This window comes from Crocuta crocuta, unplaced genomic scaffold (assembly GCF_008692635.1).
Source record: "Crocuta crocuta isolate KB4526 unplaced genomic scaffold, BGI_CrCroc_1.0 scaffold131, whole genome shotgun sequence".
In the NCBI taxonomy this organism is placed as follows: Eukaryota; Metazoa; Chordata; class Mammalia; order Carnivora; family Hyaenidae; genus Crocuta; species Crocuta crocuta.
This window is the reverse complement of record NW_027528977.1, coordinates 17,237,457-17,258,506: the sequence shown is the minus strand read 5'-3', so window position 1 is coordinate 17,258,506 and position 21,050 is coordinate 17,237,457. Positions and strand designations below refer to the sequence as shown.

Below are 21,050 nucleotides of genomic sequence, written 5' to 3'. Positions count from 1 at the left end.
TGCTTGGATACTCCCCTTGTCTTACAGACCAAAGCGAGTCCTAGCCTAACTTCGTTGGATCAGGAAGTACAATCTGGTGTTGACCTTGAGAAGTGGAGCACCAGATAAATCAATGAAAAGCCCTACAGACTTAGAATAAAATGTGGGGATACCTGTCCTTGTGGCTAGTGTTTGTATACACCTTTAATTCTTTCCCTGAAAACAAACCCTCACAGACTTAATATGGATTGCCAAATTGTCCTTCTGAAAGTTTGCACCAGTTCTGTCTATATATTTTTACCTACCAGCAGCAGTGTGCCCATTTTATTTACCTGAACCCTTCAATAAACTGAGTGTTATCATTGTTTAATCTTTATCCATTTGAAAGGTAGCTATTATATTGTCTTTTAAATGCAGAATTTTGACACCTGTCCGTTGCGTTTTTTAAGACCAAGACAAAAAAAGAACAAAACAAAGTCAATATAAGCCATTCTCAACCAACCAATTTGCATTCTTACGGGGATGGTTTGTGAGGAAGCCTAGTGCATCTTGCCAGGTATTTGAAACCCTACAAATTGTCAGAGTTGCTCAACCCCTGTTCCAGAAAGGATAGCAATCAGACTTAAAGAAATAAGAACAATCTGACCTGGCTACAGTGCTGGACATCAAAGGAAATTTCAAGGCTGTTGCTACAAGTCAGGGTCTTCAGTGGTTAAGGCGGTGAGGAAGTTTGCTTGACAGTTTATCACTGATTGCTACTGATATGTCAAGCCAAGTAAAATCCTTTGTGAGAACAAGTCAATAATCGGCAAATGAGGTACATGATTAACCTGAGACAACAAGATGCACTTACTACTTGGGAGCCCTGCTGAGACTCACCTTCTCCACAGTCCTGTTTAGCAAATATTAAAAATGCCTATTTCATCACTCAGACTGATGGAGCCATGAGCCCACTGACTTCCAGATGCAACTTAGAAGCATAGAATGGGCTTGCAACTCCGGTGGATTTCTTAGAGGGAGAGATGCGGGATTGCATGGCACTGAGATAGAAGCAGACCTTGTTAAACCCTGATGCTTTTTACCAAGATGTGTCTGTAGGATGAGAGCAAACTATCCACGAGTCACAATAAATCATAGAGATGAACTATAGGAGAGGTCACAAATTGCCCCATGATCATAGGAAATACATGCAAATATGGGAGATGGAACATGTGTGGACCATGATAAAAATGAGCTAAGCAAACATTTCTATTTGTCTTCATCAGCAGAATTCCCCTATGTGACATTTTTTAAAGCAAATTTATATATGGTCATTAGTGATGTTAGTTCTGCCCCCTCAGGTTTATCCCTTTCCAATTCAGAGCCTTTTTTAAAATGTTTATTTATTTATTTTGAGAGAAAGCATGAGCAGGGGAGGAACAAACAGAGGGAGAAAGAGAATCCTGAGCAAACTCCATGGTTTTAGCACAGAGTCCAATGCAGGATTCCACGCCATGAATGTTGAGATCATGACCTGATGCTTAACTGACTGAGCCATCCAGGTGCCCCCAATTCAGAGCCCTTTTTTGAAAGTGAACTCTTACTTTCTTTATCTCCTTCTCTCTTGCCCATGTATGTAAATGGCACATGGTTTCTTTTTTTAATGTTTTTTTTTTTTAATTTTTGAGAGAGAATGCAAGCAGGGTAGGTACAGAGAGAGAGGGAGACAGAGGATCTGAAGCAGGCTGTGCACTGACAGCAGAGAGCCCAGTGTGGGGCTTGTGCTCGCTAACCCACTAACCATGAGACCATGACCGAGCTAAAGTCAGATGCTCAAACATCTGAGCCATGCAGGTGCCCCCACAGCATGCCATTTTATTTAGAGGGGCACTGGCTAGGTCCCTAGGACACAGGGACACCAAGTGCTCTGAATACACTGCTTCTTTCACCCTGCTGCCATCTCTGCACCCTCTTGGTGCCAGCTGACCAATCAGATAGGATCTCCCTGGACTTTACCCTTCCTGTGGAGCTGTGAGCTTCATGCAGAGGGAATACCAGGGTTTGACTGTTGGCTTGCAAGTCATATCACATAGCGATTTAACCTCATTTGGGAGGGAGGCGTATTTTTACAGGTGGTTTTTAGGCTCGTCCTTTCCCAAAGAATTTGAGGTATGGAGAAAGGTTCTGTGGAACCAAGAGAGACTTGGTTTCTTCCGTATTAGACTAAAAGTGTTTTTGAAAATGTCTTTCTCAAGAGATCTCTTGTGTTTATCTGGTTATGTTTCTCTGGTTGTGATTATCCTAACAGGAACCAAAACTACCGCTTAAATGAGTGGGTACCCTTCTGGGCAGCTACCAAGCGGAGCTAAGGAGAAACATGGAACTTGGGGAGAAAGACAGAAACTGGGAAGACAGGGATGAGTAAGAGGGGGCAGGACTACATTACATATTTAGACTGCGTAGACTCTCAGAGATGCTGTATTTCAGGAGTTTGCAAATTTTCTAGGCAAAGACCTTTGTCTTCAAGTGCGGTCTGATATAGAACCCCATGAATAAAATGGATAAAAACAATGGTTTTATTAGCATAAATATAGTGTACAGTTCAAATCCATATTTACTATAATGTTAATCTCAGTATATGTATATTTATCAGATGCATAATAGAGAGAAAAACTCTCTTTATATAGCTATATAGATAGAGACACAAGGAGACAGAAACTCCTGAGGGTGTTCATCTCTAGGAGTAGGTGAAGAGAACAGGACTAAGAATTAGGTTCAAAAAGTCCTTGCTTTTATACACAATAAAATGACAAAATGTTAACATTTATTCCTTTGAGTGGTTCAAGTATGAGTATTTGTTACCATATTCTTTATACTTTTCTTAATGGTTGTAATGTCTCTCTCTTTTCAAAAAAGCACCCATGACAAGCTTGAGTCTATTTTGAGTAAAACAAGCATCAGGAGGCTATAGATGGTGACTTTAATCTTAAGATTCAATTTATTTACATACTTTGTTTTGTTTACACTGTTCTGAGAAAAATCGCAAGGAATATATATACATATACACGTAGTTGCAAATCACAGCAGTATTTTCTTTAATCACTTCCCTTACCGCCTCTGAATACTCTTCAATTAAATTGATCCATAAGCTTGAAAGAGGCACCATAGGAAATCATTGTTTCAAGGCTAAATTGCTTAAGATCTCTAACAACTACTCACATCCCTTGCCTTAAATACAGAAATAGAGAGATTGCACCCTAAACTTAAAATAAGCTTTGAAACTCTCTCCACTAAATTTATCTCTATTTCTATCTCTGTCTCTAGCTCTGTCTCTATCACTAACTCTATCTCACCTTTATAGGACATTTACATGTTCATTTGAAATTGCTCTTCTGGGGGCGCCTGGGTGGCTCAGTCTGTTGAGCCTCCGACTTCGGCTCAGGTCATGATCTCACGGTTTGTGGGTTCGAGCCCCGCGTCGGGCTCTGTGCTGACAGCTAGTTCAGAACCTAGAGGCTGTCTTCGGATTCTGTGTCTCCCTCTCTCTCTCTCTGACCCTCCCCTGCTCACGCTGCCTCTCTCTCTCTCTCAAAAATAAATAAAAACATTAAAAAAAAAAAAAGAAAGAAATTGCTCTTCTGGTTTCACCTTCTAGCACAAACTTGTATTTCTTCTTGGCCTGGCATTTGGTGGACTAGGAACCACCATTAGCAGTTGCTCACACAACCGAGCAAACACACAGCACACTGGTACACATTCAAAGAAAGCCCACGTAGATCAATAAGCTTTCTAATAAATGAGAGCTAGAAAGGTTCAAGTCTATGGTCAGAGATAGTAGGAAAAGCTTTATTCCCACATCTTCACAAAAAATTAATGGTTTTCAAAACGTTCGGTGAAGCCCCATTCAGGTTAAGGAGGTTTTGTAGGGAAGCAAAAGTTGTTACAAGACAAAAATATTCATTCATCACCTGATCACTTATAAAAATGTTCTCCACTCAGAGCTCTGTCTCCATTTAATATTAGTTAAGGTAATAATAGAAAGCATTTGCTGGGGGCTCAATGTGCCAGAGACTGGCCTTCTAGCCCCCTTTTCGTGGGAGGGAAGAAACTAGCTGGGCCTCTACCTCCCCATTCCCCGTGATGCCAACCCAGGGTCCCAGGCTTCTGGGAGGGGAGCCCCTTGCCATTTTAGTGTCCTGGTGTAGTGTAACCATTTAACGGTGGCAAACGTTTTCTGTACAGGTGTATATACCTCTATATTCTATATCGCCATACGTATCTATACATATAGTTCTGGGGGCTGGGAGGTGGCTTGGCGCTCCCTCCCATCCTGTGCGCAGCACAGAAGGGCCCGGAGACCACCCCTCCTGGGCTTCCTCAGCCCCATCACGCGTGTTTGACATGTAGACACCCTGCCACCGCCTGTGCCCCACCTGTGCCCCGCTCCACACTAGTGCCACGAGGGCAGAGGTGCTTCCTGGCCCCCCGCCCACATTCCGTCCCGCTGCCTCACTGCAGCCGCCATGGCCCTAGGATGGGAGGTGGGGAGAGGGGGTCAGGCCTCAAACCGAGGCCTCCTCTTGCCCTGGGGCCCAGCCTCCCTTCTGGCCTGTCTCTCTCATTAATGGGATCAGGGATGGAGTCACCAAACCAGTGCCGGGACAGAGGTCGGGAAGCTGTGTGGACTTTTTTAAAATAAAAACAAAAACACTGAAAAAAAAAAAAAAAAAAAAATTCCCCATAAATTATTTTATCCTCCCAATAACCCAATGAGGTAGGCAGTATTAGGAGCAGTCCCACTTTACAGATGAAAGAACTGAGGCAGAGTTGAGCGATATGGAGCTGGTATATCCAGGGTATAGCAGTCAGGCTTTTCTTTTTTCTCCCCTTTCGTGGGAGCAACCTGTACAATGTGCAGTGTAAACACCATCACTGATGGAATAAAACTAAAACTCATGTCCCAAACAAGAATCTCATCAGGTTCATGAGAGTGGTGCCAGAGATCTGCTCTAAATTGCAGGAGAAGCGTTGGTAAATGTGGATCTGGCTGAGGTAGCATAGCTAAATATGCCGTGGTGAGAAGTAACAAGGTGACAAAATCAGTACTTTAAGAGGATGATGGTAATAACATAAAGAGGGGTCCTAGGACATTTGACCAAGACATCCAGTACGTTTACGGAAAGATCCCTTTTGGTTGTGCTACACTGGTCAAGCTAAAGTGATGCTGTATTGTTCTCGAGTATTGCATCGATCCAGAGATGCACATAATGGTCATCTTTGACATCTCTGAAACCAGGATGTGTTTTGCAATCAGTGAAGCTGAGAGACAATGAAATGTTTGCCATCACATTTTTGTGTGCATTCTAACAATTAGAACATAGTTGCTAATATCACCTGAATTGCCCTAAGTCTGAGAGAAAAATAAGGTGTTCATAATAAGAGTTTCATTCTTTAAGATAAAGTCCTAATCATTTCCCCATTTGTTAGGGACATTCATTTTAAGTGCCCTTTAATTAATTCCAAATATCCTCTGATAATAGATCCTGTTGCATATATCAACTCAATGTAGGGATTTAAATATAATTTTTAAAATATGTAACTACACAAATAAAAATAAAGCTTAAATATTCTGTGGTGTGCCTAATGTTGCTGTTCCCAACACAGGGCTATGGGCAGAAAAATATGGACCAGTCCAGACTGCCTGGTCTTCAATTTCAAACTCTAGTACTTCGAAGCTGTGTGACCTTGGACAAGTCACTCAGCCTCTCCGTACCTCCATTACCTCATCTGTACAATGGAGAAAATAATATTACAATTCCTGGCATTGTTGTGAAATTCAAATGAGGTAATCATTATAAGGCGCTTAGAATTGTGCCAGCATATGGAAATGATAAAAGCTATTATTATCATGTTTTTCCAAAGCCTCTATAACACAAGCCCCCAAACAAACAAAACAAAGTTCAATATTTTAAAAAGATAACCTTTATTTGTGTTTTCTCATTATAAAAGCAATGCATGATGATGCTAGGAAACATAGAAAACATTAGCATTTTTGGTATATTTTTCAGACAGTTTTCTGCGCACACATAGTAACCATTTTTACAAATACAGGTTTATACCACACATACAGGTTTTACCCTAATATTTTTTGCATAAAGATAGGTAGGGATGGGGTGCCTGGGTGGCTTAGTCGGTTAAGCGTCCGACTTTCGCTTAGGTCATGATCTCGCGGTTCGTGGGTTCAAGCCCCGCATCGGGCTCTGTGCTGACTGCCAGCTCAGAGCCTGGAGCCTGTTTCAGTCTGTGACTCCCTCTCTCTCTGACCCTCCCCTGCCCACGCTGTCTCTCTCTCTCTCCTAGAAATAAATAAAACATTAAAAAATATATATACTTAAAAAAAAAAAATAAAGACAGGTAGGGAACATCTTCCTAAACATAAATATTCTTCCCTAAACTCATTTTAAATGCTTCAAAAATAGTCCATTCTAAAGATTAAAAATTTTTAATTAATCTCCCTCTTTCACCATTATAATCCTACTACACTCAACATCTTTGCAGGTTTATGTTCATGTATTTTTTAAATAATTTCCCTATGATGAATTTTTAAGAGTGGAGTTGCTAGCACAAAGGATTTACAATACATCAAACTTTTATAACAATAATAATAGCCAGGAGAATAGTTGACATTGATTGCTTACCCTGAGCTGGCCCGACTCCTAATGGCCTTCAGAGGTAGGTGCTTTTGCTTTTGTTGGCTTAGGGATCGGAGAGTGGAGATTTAGAGAGCTGAAGTAACATGCCCAAGGTCATGCTGCTACCTGGTAAAAGACTGAGACCATGCCCTGAGAGAAGCTGCCCAATGCCTGGGATTCTGTTCCTCTTTAGTGCTAGGGAAACCATTTTGTTACTGAACACATTTGCTATGCACTCCCTCTCTTTAGAGATAGATTTCATTTATTTTCACAACCAGCCCCCAGAAGATCCTCCTATTGATCTTGGGAGGGCGAGGACCCAAATATGACATTTTTGATAAGCCATGACGAAAGACAATTAGATGAGAATATGCAATAAATAAGAACTCAACATCAGCAAGGTACTGAGAGGTAAAACTTCCATTTTCCTGGCCTTGTGGTAGAGGTTTTGTGCATCTTGGAATAGCCTTGAGATGTTCACCAATTTCACTGAATTTGACCTCTATACTGTGGCTCACTTGGTCTACAGAGAAATACCTTCCATTCTTCTCCAGGGTTGGATCAAAAGGCAGCATGATAAGGGCATGAGCTTGTGGGAAGAAAGTATGAAATCAGTTCATCCATGCATTCAACAAATGTTCACCAAAGATCTGTAGTGGAGATACGGAGATGAAATGTATTGGCCCTACATTAAGGAGATAGGGACCTAACCAGTTAAGCAACAATGGCAGCATCATGTAGGGGGAGCCATGAGGTGCAAATGTGCAGAAGAACTGATCCTCTACCACTGGCCTGCTCTGAGTTGGAGTCTTGTTTCCGCTGTGTAGTAGCTGAATGTTTATGGCTGAATCTGTCTGGATTCAGTTTCATCATCCGTGAAATGAGGACTCTGCTTCATCAGGTGGTTGTAAGAATAAATGAGATAATGCCTAACAAAAAGTAAGCACCCTGCAGAGATCAATCAATCAATCAATCAATCTGACTGGTCTACAACCCTTACAGCTCACTCATAGGTAACTTAGCAACCAGCGGTCTCTACACAGAGAATGGTGAGGCCTCTGGCAGAAACCAGCAGAGAAACCACAGGCACACAAAGTGAGTTTTAGCTGGACCTCCTCAAGCTCCTAATCCAGACTGCAAAGATCAGGATCCTCCAACTCTGTTGAGTGATTTCTCTCCCCTCTCAATCACTTTGTAAATAGGTGAGGTGGTAGGGGATTGGGATCCCTGTCCTGGGGCTCAGGGCACACTCCGTGCAGCTGTGTCCTGTCCAAGCACAGCTCTCCGTGGTATGGGAGAGGTGGACGGCATGACTCCTGCCAACACTATTCTCTTGTGTGTTCCCTGAAGCTGCTGCCATATATCATTTACAGAGTTTGTTCTTGCCCTTTGTATAATCAACTAATCAAATGTTAGCTGTGATTTTTATTAAAGAGTTGGGTACAGGAGATTCAAGAGCATAAAAATAGGCCACCAGTCGTACCTATGCTGGATTTTAGGGCTTCATGGAGGAGATGTTCAACAAGCAGAGTCTCAGAAGGCATGTTAAGCAGTTAAAGGAAAAGGAAAGAAAGGGGATCTTTTCAAGCAGAGGGCAGTGAAGATACCCCTTGTAATGGGTGCCGTGTTGAAGCTTCACATGACAATTGTCCTCATTTTAGAAGTTGTGCTTTTCTTGAGCCATCACTCATCAACAATGACATAGCTTTTCCTCTCAGCACTGGCTCTTACAAGACCAGGAGCCATGGAGGAGAATGGCCCCTCTGGAGGTTTAGAGGCTGTGACCCTCTGTTGAGTTGTTGCATATTTACAGCCATGTACACAGCCCCAGATAGGAGTACGAGTTAAATCAAAGGAAAAAGTGGTCACACATCACGAAGCTCTGAATCACCCTTGTGAGTAGGAACACACACTCTTATGTACTGAGGGAAGGTCTTAAGAATAGGAGATTAAGACTTAGAGTTTTCAACTGTTTCTCCTTTTTCTCAAAAATTTCATATCAAAGGGCTAACAATCTCCCAGGGAGAGCCTGCCTTCAAATAGAGCCATCGTTTTTGCCAAAGGTAGGCCATAATATTGGATTCCACACACATTAACTGAGTACCTACTCAGTACCTGCCATGTGTCAAGGGCTGTAGCAGTGGACAAGGAAGAGCTGGAGCTGCCCTTGCGTGGTTAGTGGGCCCTGGCATTAAGATCTCTACAAGAATTCACATGAAGAGTTACCCACCAGGGAGAGTATTGTCCCTGCCTTGGCCTGACATCATTGTTTAAGGTTTCCCCCTGTTTCCCATGGGAATCCCACTCTGAAACAGCTACAGGAAAAGGCTGGCTGAGATGTTCACCATAGGGGTTGTGAGAGCGCTAATTCACCCTTTAATAGTGGTAACAAATCCATTTTTATTCATTTTTCATCCCCCCCCATATCACCCCACCCATGCCAGAGACATTCAAAACATGTCTTTGATTTGCTTTGAAACTTGAAAACGACAATTTTAGGCTTGATACGTGGTGTGGGGAAATTGACAGAACCCATAATCTGCTTATCTTCAACCAGCAAACCAGCAAAGCCACTGCCAAGCCCAAAGGGCACTCCTAAAAACCAGGCATGATGAACACACCATGAAAAAAGCTCTCTTCTATTACAAAGAAGGCTCTGGTCTCATCTTTTACAACCATTTGTCAGAGAATTCAGTCTCTGCAAATCTTCCACTGCCCACCCATCACTGCTAAAAGGAAAATCTGAAGTTGTTCTGGAATGTTAGCCCTGTGAGGTTGCCCGTTGGGTCTGCAGTGCTCACAGCAATGCCTGTCCATAGTAGGGGCTCAGTAAATATCTGACTAACCAGCCATCTCCTCCTCACTCCCTCACCCCACCACCCTAGTCCTCTTGCTCTCCCCTAGTCATGCCAAACTCATTGTCTGAAAGCATTTGCATTGGCCATTCCCTCTCTCTGGAATGTCCCTCCCCCAGGTAATCACATGCCTCCTTCCTTTTATCAGACCTCTGCCCAAACACCATGCTCTCAACCCTTTCTTTGGGTTGAGGGAGTCTACAACTGGATCCTCCTTTACACTTTATCACATACCCTATCTTTGTCTCACATCAACTTAATTTAGGTATAATTTACAAGCCACCCAATGCACACATTTTAAGTGCACAATTTCATTCTTAAAAGGTAACAACTATATGTGTCTGCGTAAGCAGCACTGCACTCATAATACAGAACACTGCCACCACTCAAATGCCCGCTGTGCCCCATGCCTACCTCATCCCAGCCCACCACTGCTCTGCTTTCTAGAGATGAGGTTTGTCTTCTCTTGAGTTTCATAAACAGGGAACCCTGTGCCTTTTGTGTCTGGCCTCTTTCACTTAGCATCATGTTCTGTAAGATTCACCATGTTGTTGTGGTATCAGTGGCTGGTTCCTTCTATTGCTTAAAAGATTTCCAATTATATAAATAGACTATAATTTGTCCATTCGTTTGTTGATTGTCATTTGGGTTCCCTTTGATTTGCTTTCCTTTTTATTCAAAGCTCATCACCTGCTGGCATTCTATTCGCCCATAGCGATATCCACCCCTGGAAGGCAGGAATCTTGTCCCCATGACTTGTTGCTGGACCCCCAGTAGCTAGAGGAGGGCAAGGCATATAAACGGTGCTCAGGATTTGTTGAATGAAACAATATTTTTACGTTCACTTCCCTTTGTAGCATAAAGCCTAGGCAAGGCACAAGCTTGTGAGCTGTGCTTCAGATCTTTCTCTTCTCTGAACCCCAGTCTGGTAACTTTAGGCCTTCACAAATTGAAACACATTGTTTGTGCTAAGTATATTTCTGTTTATATTCCTACTTCTCCTGCTGGAAGCTCTGCGGGCTTCTTCAGGAGCCCCATTATGTCACCAAACACCTTACTGCCCTTGACCCATTGCAGACTTTCTCCTTCTGGACAACAAGAAAATATAACACCTTGACCTCCCTCCAGCTGAGCAAGCCTGACCAATACCAGGTACTGGCTGCCTCTCTGCCACACTGAGCAGCCTGTAATGCAGTGGGTTAAGGGAAGGCCCTATGAGCAGGCTGCCCGGGTGTGGACCTCAACTCTACCACTTTCCATCTCTTTTTTTTTTTTTTTTAAATGTTTTATTTATTTCTAGGAGAGAGACAGCGCGAGCAGGGGAGGGTCAGAGAGAGAGGGAGTCACAGACTGAAACAGGCTCCAGGCTCTGAGCTGGCAGTCAGCACAGAGCCCAACGCGGGGCTCGAACCCACGAACCGCGAGATCATGACCTAAGCGAAAGTCGGACGCTTAACCGACTAAGCCACCCAGGCGCCCCCACCACTTTCCATCTCTTGAGCAAGTTAAGTAACCTCCCTGTGCCTCAGTTTCCTCATATGCAAAGTAAGGAGTAGTGTTTCGTATTCAGTAGGGGTACTGTAAGTAAGCATCAAATAAGATAGTACATGTGAATCATTTAGAACAGTGCCTGGCCTCGTTAAATGTTCCCTTGTGGTGTCATCTGAACAGTTAGCAAATAAAAATACAAGAGAACTGCAGAGTGTTGACTAAAATTTCCTAAAAACTTTCCTACAGAGGTTACATCTTCTCAATGGCCCTATCACCCAAACTCTACAGTGCTGGGATAGACTTCACTCAGGCACCATTTCCTCTGAGACTAAATGTCATTCAGTTACACAAGACCTTTACTGAGTACCAACCATGTGCCAGGCACTGCTCTATGTACTGGGGATGCTCTTGTGAGTCAAACAGACAAGTCTCCCACTCTTCAGAGGTTTGTATCCAAGAAGAATGAAGTGGACTATAAATTAAAAGATAATGAGTTGTGTTTTTTCAAAGAGAGATGCATCTTTGCTGGGAATAGAAAGAAGCAGTGGTAGAGACATTTGGAATGGGAGGTCAGGGATGCCCGAGCTGAAGTTGCCGTGCTGAGGCTGAAGCCAGGTTGACAAGCGGGCAGGTGTGAAATCAGGAGGGAGAGTAGGCAAGGTAGAGGGAATAGCTCCTGCCAAGGGCCCCGAGTCTGGGGTGAGTTTGGCATGTCCCAGAAACAGAGAACACTGTGGCTGGACTACAGGGACAGAGAAGTTGGGAGGTGGGCAAAGGGAGTTTATAGACCAGGGAAGGCTAACACCCAGCAAAGCCATCCCCACTTTTCCTGACACCCTTTATCCCCTTTGATCATTGGCTCCAGTGGGGCATCTCCCTGCCCTCAGGTGTCCAACCTGCTTCCAAGTCTGGCCCTAGCACCACTGGGCTCTGCCTTCCACTCCCTTCTCTGCTCAGCAGCATCTTTAGCAGACTTACTAAAGATATGCTGGAGGCCAGGTTCTTGGAAAACTTGAAGCGACCTCCTGTAGTTGTTAAGACTCGGGCAAATCCAAGTTCAAGTCTCTGCTTGGCCACCAACTACCGTCAGCGGCACTGGATATGTTACTTTACTTATGTACCAGCCATTACTCTCTCCTGAGAAGTGGGGATGCAAATAAAGTTTCTGGGAGGGTAAATGAGATAACATACGTCAGCACTTGCCATCATGCCTGGCACATAGCAAGTGCCCAGATAAATAATAAGTCTTATTTTTGGTGGTTACTTTCCCCACTGCTGTAGGAGGACCTGTGATAGAAGAATCAGGATTCCACCCACACAGGTGTATCCTCCTGCACTCCTTATCTCACAGAACTGTGCTTGGGTCTTCTCTACTTTTAGTCTGCTTGATCCTGACTCGTGGAGTCTTGCACAATGCATACTTATGGTCAGCAGATCCAGGTGCTGTGTCCCTAGAGAACCTAGGAGCTCATTCTCATAGCGGGTGGACCCGCAGCCCCAGCAGTGCACACAGCTGAGCCTAGTGGCATCTGGTTCACTGACTCAGATGCTGGAAGTAGGAAGTGGACTGGCATCCTGAGCAAGACAGGCGGGGCCACACTAAAGGAAGGCAGCCCCCACTGGAGCAGGGCCCTGCTGCTGTCATTGTTCCACGTACCCCTCGGCACTCAGCCACTTTGAAGGAGAGAAAAGAAATTGTGCTGAGCTTTAATGAGGAATCAGCCAGGCGCATTTTGCCAAAGGCCTTGCTGGAGGCAGAAGATGAATAGGCCCCCGTGAGTGACCCATTGCTGCCAGTCGTCACCGGATGCGACCAGAGACCCTGTGGTAATGTGACTTCAAGCAGCCCTCACGTGCACGTGCTGCCTCCCTGCCATCCTACCAACTGCTGAGTGTGCCCTGCCATCTGAGGTACCATCGAAATCAGATATTGGGAGGCCAGGGATGCTGCCAGCATGGAGCAAGGGAGCAGCAGGCCGTCCGTGGCAAATGTCAACATTTATTGCTTTTCCCGTCCACATCAACCCTCAGCAAGCAGACGTTCCAAATGGCAATAAAGTTATTTCCCCCCTTCTCAGGGTCCTGGACCCAGTAATAACATCTTCCTGAAGGGCAATGAGTCCGTCTTTAACCTTACCCTCTTTGGCAGGTGTGTATCAGTGTAGCTTCCAGAAGCATCTCTTGTCGACACACTCCCTGCCTGTGGACACTCTCCCTTCTGGGAGAGTGACAGGTCCTGCTCAATGGTCCCGCCCCCTTTGCTCTCTCCTGCAGCTCCTCTTGCAAACCCACTAAGTTATCTTAATTACCATTCCTCCTTGGTCTCTGCCAAGAAGTAGGGGAGATTTATAATTAGATCAGTCAAATATTTGCTGTGGTTTATTTTTTTGCCTCTCAAGCGCTCGTAAAAGTTGCATTTTCATGCCACTCTTGGCATGACTGATGACTCAAAGCCACAGCCCTCACATTGCATGCCAACGTAGGTTATTTTTCAAAGGCCAAGGAAAAAGAGAGAACTGGGGGTGGTGGGGGTGTTTATTTTGGGCTGTTGCGATATCACCCTGTGGGTGGCTTTATTGCCAAGTCAAGAGAGAGAAGCTGCCTTGGGAGACAGACTTCTTCCCAAAGCCAGCCCATGCACACATACACCTCCTACCGGGATTTGGTCATGTGCCTCCTAATCTCTTCCAGGGCTTCTGCAGATCTTTTAGATAGAATGTGCTATGGAGCAACCCCTTAGTCAACCAAGCACAGCACAATCTCCTGAGCATCCCTATATCCAGGATTGATCGTGATGGGGTCTTAGAAAAGAGGAGACAGATGTCCCTGGTACCAAGCCTAAGTTATCAATCCCCAGTGCTGGGATATGAAAAAGAAACTCTGGCCAGGGCCTCTGCCTTTGGAAAATGGCCTCCTTCTAGTGTCAGCCAGGCTGCCAAGCAAGCTGGCCAGCCTGCAGTCTAAGAATCCAAGAGAGCAGAGGCTCTCCTAGACCAGATGGCCTCCCTGCAAACCGGCTTCTCACTGAGCTCATGTACTCCCCACCCTAGAAGGCAGTCTCTTCATTTGGCTGCATTGATCCACCTTGTGTTACCAGCCTCCAACCCCTACCAAAGTTACAGCAGCCATAAGTGGTGCTCCATGATGCTGCTTAGTGCTTGTTCACCTGTGAGTAGGGTGACTATATATCCCAGACTGGAGCACTTTCTGGAGTGAAAGAAGAAGCAAGCAGTGTCAAATAGGACACTCCTGGGAAAACTAGGGTAAACAGACATCCCACACATAATAGGTTGGGTCTTGACTCCATGGCAAATATGCTGGAATCCACCCTGATCTTGGGGAGTAACTGGGAATAAAGAGAAGCATCACTCCACGATAGGCGCTACTGAAGTAACGAAGAAGCATCAACAATTCAATGGCTTGGTTTAATAAGTGTTTATTGTTTGCTCATGTCATAATTTCAGCCTTCCTCCAAGGGCTTGTGCTCAGATCCAGGCCATTCCTGTCTTGTGGCTCCACCACCCTGGGCTGTAAGGGTGACCTGGCACCCTCCAGAGGCAGATAGGGGTAGAGAGAGAGCTAGTAGGAGGTTGCACAGGATGTTTTATGGCAGAGTCTGGACGTGGAGCTCATCCCACAGCTATGTTCCATTGACTGGAACATCACCGCATGCTCCCCACCCAGCAGCAAGGAGGCTGAAAAAGCGTGAGACCCCAATATAGACCATGATCAGCAATCACTACCACAGTGGACACTAAGAAACAGTGTCAGAGTAGGAAGGCAAGACAAGAGAGGGAACCAGGAAAGTCCTGAGGAGGAAGGCAGACATTGTACACCATCCCTCTGAAATTTGGGAAGGGGAAGTCATGATGGCCTCATACAGTCACCTTGCAAATCTTGATACATGGGAATGTGCAAACACCACAACTTCCCATCACATGCATAGGCTGGGTGGTCCACAACTCAGCCTTGCTGTCTGTAATTCTACCCCATCCTCTTTCCTTCCAGACAGCACGTTAGGGAGGGCAAGTGATTATTATCAGAGACAAAACCTTGAATACATTCCAATTTTGTTGCTTACAGTGAAACTCATTTACAAATTTAGTATTTGATTCATTTAATATTTACTTATCAGACTCTGCTTGAGATCAATGAGATAGAGTAGTGAATCATGATAATGATAGCTGAAACCTTTAGGGCATGTCTCCCATATACAAAGTACTGTCCTAAACACCATAGATGAATTGGTTCACTTAATCCTTGCACCAATGCTTTGATATAAACAGTTACTGTCCTCATTTTAAAGATAAGGAGACTGAGGCACAGAGAATTTAAATAACATGTGTGAGTGTCACAGCAAGTAAGTGGCAGTGCCAGGATTCTAACCCTAAGTAGTCTAAAGCTCAGAAGTCCTCTCTATCTCTCCATCAGGCAGTTAAACAAACCCCCCACCCCCACTCCACCCTCCTGGAGTTTACATTCTCCTGAGTAGAAAGACAATAAACATAAAAATAAGTTGTATGATTTTAGAGCTTGAAGAGTGCTTTGAAAAAAGCAAAGCACAATAGAGGGTTCAGGATTGAGTCACATCAGACATTATATCGTATCACATCCACATGTCCCAATGCCCTGTTTACAGCCCCTGGCTTGCAGATTCTGCCTTAAATGAAAACTGCCCTCCAAGCTTCTTTGGAGTGACTGAGAGGAGGCAGCCAAAATAGATGCCTCTCTCTGCTCTGGTAGATACCTTTTCCCAGAGCAATTTGATTGGTTGGACAGCTAGTACCGCTGCTGGTCCTAAGCCACTTTGGTGCTCTTGGCCAGCCAGCCAGTTCAGCGAGAGATGACTAATGTCCAAATTAATAATGAGCAATGGTTCCATACAAGTAACCACCTTGCCCAAACTTTTCCTCGTGGGGGTGATATCGTGGGCCCCAAATGAAGTGTATTCTTCTCACCTCAGCACCAAGGAAGTTACACTCATTCCTCTGGCTGACAGCAATTTGTAGACATGGGTCTGGGTAGTTGGACATTTACGAGGTTGCTAAGGAACAAATGCTTTGGTTCCAGAGGTCTCCGAAAGCAGCATTGGTTTGTTGTATCACTTCAAATCATTTATTGTATCCCATAAAGACAGTTGTGACCAATGGGATATGGGGTAGAGGAAAGAAAGCTAAATATCTATACTTGTTTTCTGAGAGATGGGAAAATTTTCACTTCCTAAGCATTGACCATCTAACCCCCAGATGGAAAAACCGGAACCAGCTACTCCTTTGATAGTTACAACTTACCATTAAGTATCTCCTAGTCATGAGGTACTTAGTAAAATTGTTATTACCTTCCAGACACTGCCCTAAGCATTATGTCATGTCATCCTTATAACATCTCCAAAAGGTGAGTATTAATATTCCCTAGTATGCAAACCAGGAAGAGTCTAAAAGTAGATTGATCCAACTTCAAATAATAGCAAGAGGCAGTCAGAATTCAAACCCCGGTTTGTCTGATGGTAAAGCCTTTGCACTTAGAATTAAAGACTCCTTTGTTTTCAATGATCACGTTTTAGATGGAAAAACTGGCAATTCTAATGATGGGGAAGTCACATTAATAGATTCCTGGACTTTAATTCTATGAAGTTCATGAAAGAGGTTATAGTAAATGTCTGTAACCTATAAAATCCTTTTTATGGAGGGGAAGTGGTGAGAGAGAGCTTAATCCCACAGTGGTGGTTTTTATCTGCTAGAGACTTGCACTTTGAATGTTTTCTGGAAGTCACAGAGCAACTGACTTTTCTGTGCAGTGATTTTTAAAAGAGTTCACAGATTAGCCCATTTCTACAGGGGTCTTATTGATTTTATTGTCAACAAGTAAGAGACATTGGTGTCCTCTCTGCCTATTCCTTCATCCTCCCTGTCTAGCCCATGGTCAAGTGGGATCCCTTCTTTCTTAAAAACATTCCTCCAAAGTTATCTCCTCTTCTCATTGACTGTCTTAATCCAGACTCCTGTCACATCATATTTGGATTTCTACAGTCATTTCCCAACTGGTCTTCCTGGTTCATTTCATTCCCCCTCTAGAACATTTTGTATCCTGCCTGCAAATGAATTCCTGAAAACATTCCTTCCATTGCATCAGTCACTGCTTAGGGATCATCAGTGGCTCCAACTTGCCCACCAGAAGATTTCACCATTCTCTAGGACAGGGCTTTCTTGNGGTTTCTCTTGCCCCCCCCCCCCTTTTCCTCATCTTAGTAGCCTTCACTGACTACTTTATTTCTAATTGATCACTTCCAGTTATGAGCCCAGTTTCCGCTGAACGAGTACAATATTTAATTGGTGGTTTCTCTGAGATATTTAGGTCTAAGTTTTTGCTTGGCCACTTAGTGGCTGTGTGACTTTTGACAAGTTGTTTGACTTCTCTGAGCCTCAGTTTTCTTATCTGTAAAATAAGATACAATCAGTAGTTATCTTTAGGATTTTTGCAAGAATTGAATGAATGAAATGATGATGATGATGATGATAGCTAGCTAACATGTATTTTGTGTTTGCTCTGCTTCAAGCACTGTTCTAAATATTATCTTATTCTTCACAACAACCTATAAAATAGATACTATTATTTTCAGTTTTGCATATGGGGAAACTGAGGCACAGATAGGTGAAGCTAATGCCTGAGTCTCTCCTAGATAGTCTGGCTACACAACCATCATTCTTTTTTTTTTTTTTTTAATTAAAATATAGTTGACATACAATGTTACATTAGTTTCAGGTATACAATATAGTGAACACAATCCTCATTCTTAACTAATCTTCTATTCCACCTTCCCCCTCGGTAAATGAGCAGTAAATTGTAGCCGGTAACATGAGTCTATAATTCCTCATCTGAAACTCTTGGGGAGCCAAATGATTTTTGAAATCCAGAATTTGGAGAATTACAAAACAGTTATACTTGGCACATACTAGGTATTATATACCCTAGTAGTGACTATACCAATAATCAGTCAATCTCTCTCTCTCTCACGTGCGCGCACACACACACACACACGTACATAAAGAATGATCAAAGTTTGAGCTTTAAAGCTTTTTGGATTTCAAACTGCAGAAAAGGGATTGTAGCCTATAGAAATAAATAAAACTATTAACGATAATTATGAGCATAATTATCGGTGGCTTATTATTACAACTTTTGTGATTCTTCTTTTACTGGATGAACTCGTAGTAAAATGTGCTCAAATGTATTCCTCAGTTAACTAATGGGGTGGGAGGGGAAGGTACTAATCATGGGACCGGGACTATAACCTCTTTCACACGTGTCACTCTCTCTTCTTTCCCTAGTATGACTTCATGGAGCGTCTGGATGGGAAGGAGAAGTGGAGTGTGGTAGAGTCACCCAGGGAACGCCGGAGCATACAGACCCTGGTTCAAAATGAAGCCGTGTTTGTACAGTACCTGGATGTGGGCCTGTGGCACCTGGCCTTCTACAATGATGGCAAAGACAAAGAGATGGTTTCCTTCAACACTGTTGTCTTAGGTAGGTATGGGGTCTCTGAGGTGATATGCCACCAGGGGAAGAACGGAAACATTCTGGATTTCTCTGTAGAAGGCGCATCTTCCAATGTAGTTTCGACTGTATTGGAAACCAAAGCAGAATCCCTTACTTAGGCCTCAGAGTATCTTCCACCTAAAACTAGCCCTGATTGAAACAGGAAGGCTGTCTACAGGATCCTGTTGTGGTAAAGAGCTTGGGTGGGACAGGCTGATTCAAGTCCTGGCCACACAACCTACATAAATCGTTGGACTTTTGCATGCTTCACTTACCTTGTGCTGAGATAGAACTAGGACCCATGGCATAAGGCTCTTGTGGGAATCAAATAACATAAAGTACATAAATCTCTAAACATGCACTAGGGATTCCAATAAATATAGACCATTCACATCAGCTCAGAACTTCTCTTTAAAATCCAGGAAAGCTCAAAATAAAAAGTCTTTTTTAAAAAAACATAAAAATAAATCAAGAAAAGGATATAGACATAAGGAAAAAAAAATCGGGGGCGNAAAAAAAAAAATAAAAAAAAAAAAAAAAAAAAAAAGGAAAAAAAAATCGTATCTTTGTTCCCAAGTAGGTAAATCTCAAAATGCTTTAATTAAGCACTGGTCACTTTTGGCATGTTTTAGCCCTATGTTTTATTAGCTTTCAAAGGAGAAGCTATGGTTTTATTCAAAATGTCCTCTTATATGTGTTTACAAATCTCTGAATGGGTGATTAGTTTGAGAAGATGTTTTCTAAAGCAAACCTTAAGAATTTTAACAATTACATAAGCTACAGATATTTTCATTAAATCTATTTTGTCATTGGGTTTTTATCCTAATGAAGATAACAGATCCTGGGTAGAACATTTATGAACTGGGGCAGTGTTTCACAGAGGAATACACTGAGGCTCAGAAAACTGAGTCCCTTCAGGTCCCCAGGATATAGACATGGTAGAAAAGGCATAGGCTCCTTGGTCTTTCTGCATGTTCTTTCCAACGTGTTTATTTGTGGATGTTGAGTTTCACTGGAGGTGCCTCAATAAAGTAGTGTCATGAGGAAAGACTTGGCGATAGAGGGCTTAATCCCAGTTTTGCTTTCCCATCTCCTAACTGGGAAAGTCACTTACATCCCAGACCTTCAGTTTCATTTGTGAAAACATAGTAACTATGTCCCTGAAGGGAAGGATGATGTGACTTTACATATGGACTGTGCCTACAATGGAGCTAGTAGTCCCCAAATAAGAGCTGATGGATTTTTTGGAGCCTATCTTGTACAACTGTTTTTCTAGTGACTGCATTTTCAGAACTTCTGTATTGGCCACATGGATTTCTCTGAGGGGTTCCTTAATTCTTGAAAGATCTATGTAAGCCAACTGAGAATGTAGGTGGCAATTTGTTATCAATAGCCACAACTTCCAAATGGTATAAAATCAGGATTTGGTATTGACTGTAGCATCAAAGTTAAACCTTATTCCCTCTGCTAAGGAAAAATTGCCCTATCAGGACTAGCCAAATGGTCTAAAGCAGGGGTTGGCACACTGTAGCCTATGGACTGAGTCTGGCCCACTGCCTGCTTTTATAAATAAAGTTTTTTCTGGAGCACAGCCATGTTCATCTGTTGACGTATTGTCTCTGGCAGCTAAAACAACAGAGTTGAGTAGTAACAACAGAGACAGTTTGGCCGACAAAACCTAAATATTTACTTTCTGTCCCTTTACAGAAAAAGTTTGCCAACCCCTGCTCTAAACTAATGTCATAAACTTTGTATAATGGAAGCCACTGGAAAATGTCTTCCACAGTGACAGAAAATTTCCAGAATCAGATTACATACCAATGGGGGATGAGGAGAAGTGAAAAGTTTGATAAAAACCAGCTCACAGGAGGAAAAAAGTAGTTTGAGTTGTTGAGATTAAGAGCAATCTTGGGGCGCCTGGGTGGCTCAGTCGGTTAAGCGTCCGACTTTCGCTTAGGTCTTGATCTCGCGGTTCGTGGGTTCGAGCCCCACGTCGGGCTCTGTGCTGACTGCCAGCTCAGAGCCTGGAGCCTATTTCAGAGTCTGTGTCTCCCTCTCTCTCTGACCCTCCCCTGCTCACGCTGTCTCTCTCTCCTAGAAGTAAATAAAAATATTTTAAAAAAAGAAAAAAGAACAATCTTAAGTTTAAGAACATGATGAGGGGGACGCCTGGGTGGCTCGGTTGGTTGAACATCCAACTTTGGCTCAGGTTCATGATCTCATGGTTCATGGGTTCAAGCCCCACATCGGCTTTGTGCTGACAGTGCAGAGCCTGCTTGGGATTCTCTCTCTCTGCCCCTCCCCCACTCGCTCCCACAAGAGAAAAAAGAAAGAATATGAGAAATTATACCCTTTGTGTCACCTTGTATTTAAACTCGAAAGGCTTGGCACAATCATAAAACCACATGCCATAAACAGCAGCTGGCTTAGTTGGCACCTACAGGGACTCATTGAAATGGTTAATAACAAAAACAAATACACATTTATGGGGTGCTGACAATTTGCTCACCTCTGGATC

The 21,050-nt window shown here is 43.4% G+C and overlaps 1 protein-coding gene across 2 annotated transcripts in view; it reads left to right on the top strand.

Annotated features, from left to right (window-relative positions):
- TENM2 (teneurin transmembrane protein 2) overlaps window positions 1-21,050 on the top strand; it is a 3,267,991-nt gene that overhangs the window by 3,060,519 nt on the left and 186,422 nt on the right. For both annotated transcript variants that reach the window (XM_077757352.1, XM_077757353.1), the window contains one exon: window positions 18,325-18,520. In XM_077757352.1, the coding sequence (XP_077613478.1) occupies window positions 18,325-18,520 (196 nt within the window). The remainder of the gene's footprint in view (window positions 1-18,324; window positions 18,521-21,050) is intronic.